General features: G+C 33.8%; 1 protein-coding gene across 1 annotated transcript; it reads right to left on the reverse strand.

Annotated features, from left to right (window-relative positions):
* Positions 1–7,741: 7,741 nt before the first annotated feature.
* Positions 7,742–10,492, reverse strand: LOC125845269 (uncharacterized). Its single transcript, XM_049524745.1, has 3 exons — positions 10,283–10,492; positions 9,058–9,126; positions 7,742–8,168 (listed from the first exon to the last, which is right to left on the reverse strand). Exons 1-3 carry the CDS (start codon positions 10,442–10,444, stop codon positions 7,998–8,000), a joined length of 402 nt encoding a protein of 133 aa, XP_049380702.1. The 5' UTR covers positions 10,445–10,492; the 3' UTR covers positions 7,742–7,997.
* Positions 10,493–11,124: the final 632 nt, after the last annotated feature.

Genomic DNA, 11,124 nt, shown 5'->3' on the forward strand with positions numbered 1-11,124 from the left:
AAATTGATGAAAGGTATATATTGACAAAGTGGAGACGAGATATTATTCAACCCCATTTGAATCGATTCTTTTTGGGAGGTTATAGAAATATAACTCTTGAGTACAAGACATATCGGAGCATGCTGATGTATTTCGATTAGACTTTTGTTGCATGATCTTCAAAACTGGACCGATGAGATGATTGTGGTAGACCCCGACTTGAATGACATAGACCAAACTAATGGTACAATTCTACGAGATCCCCAATACATTAATTCCCATGACAAGCCACATACTACTCAAAGTTGAGAAAGAATGGAATATTACTTTCCAAATTCACTATCGTGTGATGGATTCAGAGCTAGTAATGGTGGAAGAACTGGTGTATGGGGTGGTGGTAATCGTGGTGGCAGCGGCAGTGGTAGAACCGATCAACGCAGCAGTAGAGGTAATGGGCTAGGCAGAGGTACAAACATAGAGCATGATGATTCTCTTTTTGAGAATAAGGTATACTTTTGCTTCTATAATTGATTTATAATTTAAACACATTTGTTTTCTTATAATGTCATCTTGATTTTTATTGCAACAAATTGACGCTACACTATCGCAAAGGACCTTTTTTTTATCTCAACAGTGATTCAAACTTTGGAGTTATAAGAGTTGATGCACTTGTGTGATACAACATGTTGCACTTGTTCCTGCTGAAGTTTTCCTATCATATCGATTTAGTGAATTAATTAACAGTTTATGTGACTATTTAAGCTATATTTTGACAACTCGTGTTTAAATCAGTGAATTTTCTTATTTTTAGATGCATGTTCTAAGATAATTTCTCCAATTCTTTAGTGCGTAGAGATTGTATTAAGGCTACTGTGACATATTGATTCATCTTAAGGTTAATCTTGTTTTCGAGCTATTAAAGATGATCTTCTTAACTTGTTATTTTGAGTTCTCATTGATTTTAACCTGTTTAATTTTATCATGTTGTGTTCATTTACTTTCAAGGATCTATTGAAAACATTCTTTCTACCTCTAAAGTAGACAGAGATTTCAAACTTGATTCACTTGTAATTGGAAGCAGAGTATTAGGAGTTATTAAAAGGTAATAAATCATTTCGACAGAAAGTTGTGAAAGGGACATTGTTCGTTACCCAATAATTTTGGGAAGGTATATAAACAAATTGTAATGCAGAAGTGGTATCTTTGGTTACTGAAAACATAGTCTGTTCTACAATTTTAAAATTGCTTGATTTAATATCTTTACTCTATTTGGTATAGGATATGTATTTATGGTTGGCTTTAATATGTTAGGATGGTAACAGTAGTTTGAAATTTTTTATCATTGCTTTAAGTTCAGGACCCATTTTAGAAGAGGCAAATCAACTGGTTTTGGCTTGATCTATGATTATGGCAAGAACGCAAAGAAATATGAGCCAAAGTACCGGCTGGTCAGGAATGGATTAGACACAAAGATTGAGAAGTCCAAGAATCAGATGGAGCGGAAGAACTGAGCCAAGAAAGTACGCGGTGTCAAGAAGACCAAGGCATGAGATGCCAAGAAGAAATAATCTGCAAATAATAGTTCTCTTAAGCCAAATGAGAAAAACTACTGTTACCATGTGTATTGTGTACTAACATATATTATTTCATCAAGATGCATAACTAATTCTAGGTGAATTAAAAATAACAGAGCTTCGAGATCAGTATTTGAAAGAATAATGGCAAGGCTAACATGTTTGTTGAAGATCTTTCTAAACCATCTAAACTAATAACCTAAGAGCAGAGAAAATAAAGAGTTTACATTTTTACAATTATCTTAGGACATAAATGACCTAGCAAAAAGCAATTAACACAGGAGAGTTTTACACCTTAACAAGAATAAAGTTGTACATGTAATGAATTTAAGCTATTCATATACTGAAAATTTAAACAAATTAACACATAAGAATCAGCAAAATAAAGGTGAAAGTCTTCACTGTAGAGCAGCAAAATTTCTAATCATGAATAAACTCATTTTCTTGAGCAAACATGAGATAGAAAACGACCCATTTCGATATGGTGGCAAATGTTATTTCGTTTAGTCGATAGAATTAAAATAAACAAGATTGACATAAGTGCTAATTCCATGGGATATCTCACCTCATGAGATATTCCTATTTATCCCATTCGGTGTATCAAATGACCATTCTTAGTATGGGTAATTGTCTTGCAAAAAGTAAAAAAACAAAATGCAACATGGAATAACATAATAACTTTTTCATTAATGAGATAGATAAAGGAGTAAACATAAGATAGACTAGGATTAAACCATAAGATAGAGAAAAGGATCAAAACACAAATGAAGGAACTTAATTAAAAATGTGTTTTGTGCTCTTTTGATTCACTAATGTGTCCTTTGATGCAGATGCAACAGCCTCAATATCACTACTTAAAACAATAACAGAATTTCCCTTTTCATTGGTTTTAGACACGGCACTGACCAACTCCTCAAGAATGTGATAGAGTCTCGTCAACGGATAAGTATCCATTAACATTCGCTTCACACAATCAACTCTTATCTGCTTTATCATACTCATCATTAGCAACTCGACCTCCGATCCTTAAGCTTATTATGAGTTTCCTTCTACAAAATATTATGATTGACCGGAGACCCATGTAACGTCTCACTAGTAATTGTTTTTGAAGGGGTTCTATTCATGCCAAAAAATATTTCAGCATCCCACCTCAAGCAAAAGTGGAAAAAAACATGGATAGAACCCCTTTAAAAAAGATTACTAGTGAGTCGTTACATGAGTCTCCGATCAATCATAATATTTTGTACAAGAAACCTCGTAATAAGCTTAAGGATCTGAAATCGGAGGTCGAGTTGCTAATGTTGAGTATGATAAAGCAAATAGGAATCGATTGTGTGAAGCGAATGTTAATGGATACTTATTCGTTGAAAAACTCTTTATGACATTCTCGAGGAGTTGGTCAGTGCTGTGTCTGAAACAAATGAAAAATGAAATTTTGTTATTGTTTTAAGCAGTGATACTGAGGTTGTTGCCTTTGCATAAAAGGATCCAGTGAATCAAAAGAACTAGCACCTTTTTAATTAAGTTCTTCGTTTATGTTTTGATCATTTTTTCTATCTTATGGTTTGGTCCTAGTCCATCTTATGTTTACTCATTTATCTATCTAATTAATGAAATTAATGTTATTATGTTATCCATTGTTTCATTCTATTTTTCCTTTTCTTTTTTTACTTTTTGCAAGACGGTTAGCTATACTAAGAACTAAGAAGGGTCGTTTGATACACCGAATGAGATAAGTAGGGATATCTCATAAGGTAGGCCGATATTTAGTCTCCTAATAGATGTGTATCATTAAATAATGAAAAACTAATGGAGTGTTTGGTTCAAAATAATCATAGTGTCATGCTAAATCTAATAATTATCAACCTCGAACGGCGAAAAATGACAAAAAAAAATGTAGCTTAAGACATATAATACAATTATATTATTTGGTCAATGACCTACATATCCAAATAATATATAACTATCAAGAGAATAATCTCTCTAAGCATAACTCTCCAAACAACTACAGTACATTGTAGATAGTTTTTTTTGAGACAAGGTAACTTTGTATTCACACCAAAAAATTCATCATCCAAAAATGATGAATTGGAAACTTACATCCCACCCATGGGTATACTTTACAAGTTTCCTTTAAAATCAACTGAGTCTACTATATCCCCTACAAGATTCTGTTTACACCAAAAAAAAAAAAGGCTGATACAATTCATTCTAATCTTCCGTAAGTTAGTCTTTTGTCCCTCAAAACTTCTTAAATTTCTTTCTTTCCAGAGAGTCCACCATATGCAAGCAGGAATAGTTCTCCACCAGTGTTCATTTCTCCATCTGTTCCCAATACCTTTCCAGCTATTTAGTAGTTCCTNTTACTTTTAGAGAGATGTGTGTTGTGCTCAAAGAACAAAGGGGTTGGCGACAAGTCAGAGATTTTTTCGCTTGGCGTGGAGAGGGTGATGTTTGAGAGCTGTTTCAGGTCGGTTTCGCAGCTGTTTGAATGATTCCGGCGGTGGGTGGTTTGCTTAATGTTGTTCCAGCTTGGAACTGACTGGAAATGGAGAAGAAAGGTTCTGTTGTCGTCACCGGAAAGTAGAGGAAAATGGGTTTGTTGTTAATATTTTCTGCTTGATGTCGTTTCTGGTTTTTGGGGGTTTTGAGTGGTGGTTTCAGGTGGTCGTTTGGAGGTTGTTTTGGTGGTGTTTCACCGAAAAACGGAGAAATGAATGGGGATTGCCGGAGCTTGATTTGGGGTTTTAATTTGGTATAAATGGGTCGGGTTCGGATTAAAAAGAGAAAAAATTGGGTTATTTAATTGAAATTGGGTAATTTTAGTTGATTTGGGTTTTTCATCCAATTGAGGGGTAAATTTGGTGAAATTAGTAACGGGAGGGGTAAAATTAACTTCATTTTAACGGCGAGGGTAAAGTCAACTAATAAAACAAAGTTGAGGGGTATTTTTGACCCTTTTCCCATAATATTATTATGTTACCTATGAGAAGAATTGATCTTCTATTTATAGGAGCACAAAACTTCTCCAATGTAAAGAATAATATGGTAGAATACTTTTCCAAAAAAAAATAAAAAATCCTACCAAAAATATCTTTTTTGAAAAAAATACAATTATGAAAGAATCCAAATAAAGTAGAAACTTAAGGGAAAATCCCGACAAATCCTGAGCAATTACCATTTTCAAAAAAAAATAAAAAATTGATCCAGAATAATCTTCATCGTTAATGTTTGTCAGGGTTAAAAACAAGATTTAAAATATTATTATTAAAAATAATTTTAAAATATTTTATTTTTATTTTAAAAGATGCAGTAGTAGAAATGTTGATAAGGGAAGGTAAAATTATTCCTCAAACTCTTAACTTGAAACTTCTTATTAGGGGTGTACATGAATGGATTGGTTTAGATTTTTTAATTATCAAACCAAATTATTTTGTGTCAAATTTTTAAATTTATAAACTAAACAAAACTAATAAAACTTGGGCTAGTTCGAGTTTTTTAAATATCAAACCAAATTATTTGTGTTGAATTTTTAAATTTATAAATCAAACCAAACTAATAAACCTTGGATTTTTTTGGGTTTTCAGATTTTTCCGATAAAGTATTCATACAAACATAAAATTAACTTGTACTCCAAATATTTCTTTAGTCCAACCAAAATATAATTATCTAAGGTGTTTCTTAAGAAAATAACACAAAACATGAGATGAGTGATAACACTAAAATATTCAATAAAAAATAATAATGAAATCATATAAAAGAAAATTGCAAATTAATATGTCATAATGAAAATGGTCACAATTCAAAAATACTAAATTATGTTAAAATAAATCTAATAAGTATTAATTACATTATTAAACATTAAAGAAAAAATAAAATTAGATTATGTATTATAAATGTCTAAATCAATTTAAAACTAAATAACAAATATTTGACATTATTATCATGCTTAGAGTTGTATTAATTTTTTTTGGTTACCATTAGTATTGATTTGATTTTGAATTAGACTATAACTTTTATTGGACCATTCAAAATTTTAAGTCTAAAAAACTTGAAAAAATATGTTAAAAGATAAAAATTATGAAAAAGTACAAGTAATATTTAGTAATTATATCAAAGTAAATACTTTTATGTATAAAATAAATTTTTAAAATATAAATATAATGCCGAATTAGTTTGGTCTTGGATTGACTTTTTTTTTAGTTAAAACCAAACCAACCCAAGTATAGTCAAAGTTATTTTTTCCAATAACAAACCAAGTCAAACCAAATCATTAGTCAAATTTTTTTTGGTTCGACTCAATTTGCGATTTGAATCGATTTTCGATTCGATTTTGTACGCCCCTACTTACTTCTGGTTAGAGATGCATTCCACCCCACCACAGTTTTTGGTGGTAAGTAATTAGAAAATAAAAGGGAGTGAGTTTGACTAGTGTCTTTCCGAGATATTTCGATAACTGAAAGTTGGGGGAAAAAAAGAGAATGTATATTTTTTGATTCGAGAGTTAGACATTTCAATCCAAGTAAAAGGGGGGAAAACTGCTAACCCTGAGGCCTGATATGATCCTGGATAGCTCGGATAAAGCGTAGCACCTTGTAGATGATTTCATATTTCTAACAGACTATCGACTCACTCCCAGTCCAGGAACACTTTCAAGGAATGCCCGCTACAGGGCTGCCTGATCTTCAAGAATTAACTAGAAGATGTTTGTGATGGGAAGAGTCACTGTCATGACTCATGCAAAGAGTACCGCGTTTGGAGGCATGGGGATTGAGAAGATCAAGTTAGTTATGGGAACACAAATGGATATCCATACTTGTGATACTATGTAAGGTGTTGGAGAGCAAATGGAGGAAAGGGCTGAAGGANTACATTCCACCCCACCACAGTTTTTGGTGGTAAGTAATTAGAAATTAAAAGGGAGTGAGTTTGACTAGTGTCTTTCCGAGATATTTCGATAACTGAAAGTGGGGGGAAAAAAAGAGAGTGTATATTTTTTTATTCGAGAGTTAGACATTTCAATCCAAGTAAAAGGGGGAAAAACTGCTAACCCTGAGGCCTGATATGATCCTGGATAGCTCGGATAAAGTGTAGCACCTTGTAGATGATTTCATATTTCTAACAGACTATCAAGGAATGCCCGCTACAGCGCTGCCTGATCTTCAAGAATTAACTAGAAGATGTTTGTGATGGGAAGAGTCACTGTCATGACTCATGCAAAGAGTACCGCGTTTGGAGGCTTGGGGATTGAGAAGATCAAGTTAGTTATGGGAACACAAATGGATATCCATACTTGTGATACTATGTAAGGTGTTGGAGAGCAAATGGAGGAAAGGGCTGAAGGAGGACAAAAAAAACTAAGGCACTTTCTAGGGAGAACACAATTGGTTCGCAGAACTATGCCCTGAGAAAAAGTGCTACTACAATTTTTGGCCTAAAATTTAGAGAAGCTTTAGTGCTTTTAACACATAGAACTGACTTTCCCAAGAAAATGGTGCCTTGGAGCTGAAGGACTACATGACATGCAGTTCACCTTCATTAAGGGAAGAATATCATTGACGTAATTCGGATATGAGGAAAAAGAAGATAGGAAACCCTGTCATACTAAGTCAAATAAGGTTTGGAAACATGGATCAATTCTATCCACAATCAAATTCTCCATCATCCTGAAGGACTAATTCCATGTGGAGGAGAGGGTTTAAGACAAGGAGATTACCTCTGCTTCTCTTCATCCTAGTTATAGAAGGTCTTGGTATGATACTTAAAGCTGCATGCAGAAGGAATGGACTTGGTGGTTCAATGTGGGTGGGATGGATGGGAAGGGGTTGGTTTTTGCATATAAAAATAAATAAATTAATAACCAATATATATATATCAATGAAGGTTCTATTAACAGGACGTCAAAAAACCAATGACCAGCACTTCATGCATGCCTTTTTAACTACTGTAGTTCTCTTCACAAAATCGGAAGAAGCTTTACATACTGAAAGGGAAAAGCAAGCAAAGCCTTCTACCTTTACACAAGGAAATCCATCTTTTTTTGAGAAATGATTAGTGTATTATTAATGTAGCACCAAGAAGGTGCCGTTAAAAATACTTAAAAAGTGCCAGAAGAATATCGTTTCTATCATAACGGAATTCTATGAGATCTATCACTGCTTCAGCATAAGACAAACCTACACTACACATAATCAGAACAAGGATTACAGTAGTACTAAGGAGTACATAGTGAAATGAACAAAATAAAATGTAAGCTTTGGCAAGGGACGACCAGGAAGCAGGTGCAGCAAATGCAGCTTAAGTTTTGCTAGTACCAATATCTTTAATTCATGCATATTTACAGCAAGAACATGCTAAGCATGTCCTTGTAAAAGCTAGAAGTGATAAGTCCAGTGCAAAGCAAGACTGCTGACCTTCAACTTGGTAATTGATCAGACATCCTCACTAACTGCTCTCAGGTTGTTTTGGAGAGCCTTCAAAGGCTTTTGCAGCTTCAATAGTTGCGTCTCTTCTATTAATGACTTCACAAAGCTCCTCAACCTTATCTTTCAACATGCCAACATTAGAATTGGTTGAGTGGACCAACTTGTTTGCAGTCTCCAGTGCAGTGCATAGCTAGAATGCAATAAAGAACAAGAACACATTAAAAAATTGAATATGGTGGAATGTAAGGAAAGAGAGAAATAGCAGAAGCTTTGAAGATAGGTCCAATTCTTTCATAAAGTTGAATGGAATTGTATTGTATCTTTTTATTATTGGTGTAAAAAGATAGAAATAGATGAATAAGAACTAGTAGATTTGCTAGGATCACTGTAAGTAACTTCCTCCTACTCTCTTTTGCTTCCTTTTGAAGGTCTCCAGCATATCCATAATGCAGAGGAATACAGTGTTACCAATTTTTTTTAAAAAAAACATACAGAGATATAGATTTAGAGTCCCTCTCTCTCTTAATTGTTTTTAAATTTTTGGATAAGAACAGATTTAGTCTTTTTTGTTTTGTTTTTCATTAAGTAAAACAGCTTTAGTGTCTTTTTAGAGGTATTTAAAAAATGGGGCTGATCCAATGTGTCAGATATAAAAAGGGAATTGTGTGACCAACAACTCCATCTGCTTGTCACCCATTTACCTATTTTGGTAATTATAGATGCATAGAGTATAAACAATACAATCAATACTCCATGTCAAAAACGAAAGGATGTGAATGCTGCAAATCACAATGCCACTGGATTCAATTTGGTACATATTACTACCAGCGCTAGATAAGGTTGAATAGAAATATTTAAGATCCCAAAGACCAAAGTGAAAAATTCATTCTGTCTCAATTAGTGCCTTATTGAGGTATCCCGTATCCTCTATAACTTCTCCTATGAAATCAAATAAGGTTGAATAGAAATATTTAAGATCCCAAAGACCAAAGTGAAAAAATTTCAATTAGTGCCTTATTGAGGTATCCCGTATCCTCTATAACTTCTCCTATGAAATCAACTTCTATTACGGGTATTACCTCCAGTGTGAGATGCGTCCATGAATGATCTGTGCCAGCAAGTGCCTTGTTCAGCTGCTCATACTTTTCCTAAACAATAAGCAAAATATTAACTTGCTATGTGACTTAACATCCAAAGGAAGAATATTATCAGTGCATTCAGAAAGAAAAATGAACGCCCAAACATTACACTATAGCAAACTAGTGCTATTAACAGAGGTCATATAAAAGCAGACAGTTCCATTCCAAAAGAATAAAATGTCAAGGTGTATGGTGGATGAATTAAACTTCCCCAATCAAGGAGCAAACTGTCCTAAGCCTGGCTGAAGTAGGAAAAAACGTGAATAAAACATACTTCACTGTTTCACCATATTCTATTAAGACTTCACAATTACTGATCAAAATCAATTGCTAACAATATTCAGAATGTACTTTAGGCGAGGAAATACGGGGGTTTTGATGTGTCAAAAAAATTCCCCTTTCAGTTATTTTATGTTTATCCTCCTGTCATAGCCTAATTTTCATCATCAAGAACCAAACGCTTGCAGGAGAAATCATAGCCCTTGATCACCATAGGAGAACAAAACTGCCAACCAAGTTGCAGCAGTAAGAAAAGCAAATGATTTTGAACTCATTAGTTTCACGTACATCAGAATTTCAACACTGAATAGAGTGGAAAATGCAAACACACAAATTGTAATGTCATATGATGTATGAAGTTTTTTCTGAGAATGCATTATGGTGGATGAAGTCAACTACCTCTTTATATCACCCTAGTATAGTATCGCGGTTTTTATCATACCAATTCATATTGTCTACTGCAAACTTTAGACTAACTTCATAACAGTTCCAAAGCATTAGTGTCTCCAAAATTATGGCAGTGACAACAAATTTAACAAAAATTTCTGCTCACACGGAGGATATTTCAAAATTCTGAACATGAATTGACTTCTCATCACTATAAGAGGCACACGTAAAACCTTACTTTATTATATCTCCAACACTCCCAAGAGCGCACTATATCTCTAATATCACTCAGAATAAATGCAAAACTAACTATGAATAAAACAAAATAGAGAAGACAATCTATATATTAGTCGCTGTCCTAGTCAAATTCACTAAATAGGCAAGTATTTTGGTTTGGGATCTCAATCTAAATCATTTCATCATCTAAGATAGAAAAAATTTAGTATAGTCATAAAAAGAACGAATAAAGGTAGAGAGAGTGCGTTGTGTGGAAGAGAACCTGAAAGAGCTTGTTTAGATCGGAGGGTTGGAGGCTGGAATTGTAGTCCGGTGAAGGTGTATTGATTGGGTGCGACGGAAGCTGATCACCGCCGGCATCGCTTTCTCCAACGTCACTCAGCAGATCGCCGATGCATAACAATGGCCCTCCCACTCCTCTCATCTCTCTCTCTCTCTCTTTCTCTTTCTGTCTTTGAAAGGGCGGGCAGGCCCGGGCGTAGTTGGCCCAGACGTTAGATACGGTCCACGAAATTGTGGCCTCGTTGGTTTGGGGTTAAAAATCAATTCGAAAATTGAACTAAATCGAGTTAAATTGGAAAAAAAAATATTGACTAATGGTTTAGTTTGATTAGGTTTGATATTAGAAAAAATCTAATTATACTTGAGTTTGTTTGATTTTAACTAAAAAAAAGTCAACTCAGCACCAAATAAATATGACATTATATATATAATTTTTAAAATTTATTTTATACATAAAAAAATTTACTTTGATATAATTTCTAATTATGTATTAGATCTTGGGTATGTTGGCAATTGATTCACCCGGGAACGAAATTCCATAATTGGGTAAAGGAGCGATTAGATCGTGCACTAGCCAATAAAAACTGAAAAGCCAACTTCCCGAATGCAAAAGTTCATCACATCGAATCTGGTTCTTCGGATCATGTAGGAAGTTTTTTGAACTTGGAATCGAAAGTTATTTTTTATGTGGCTAAGCCTTTTCGATTTAAGAATTCTTGGATGAAGGAACTGGACATTAAGCATGTTGTTCGTGGGAAAAAAGGAGTCTACTTATTCATAAAATGATTAAACGTTGCGGAGAATACTTGCATGATTTTTTTT

This window comes from Solanum stenotomum, chromosome 11 (assembly GCF_019186545.1).
Source record: "Solanum stenotomum isolate F172 chromosome 11, ASM1918654v1, whole genome shotgun sequence".
NCBI lineage: Eukaryota > Viridiplantae > Streptophyta > Magnoliopsida > Solanales > Solanaceae > Solanum > Solanum stenotomum.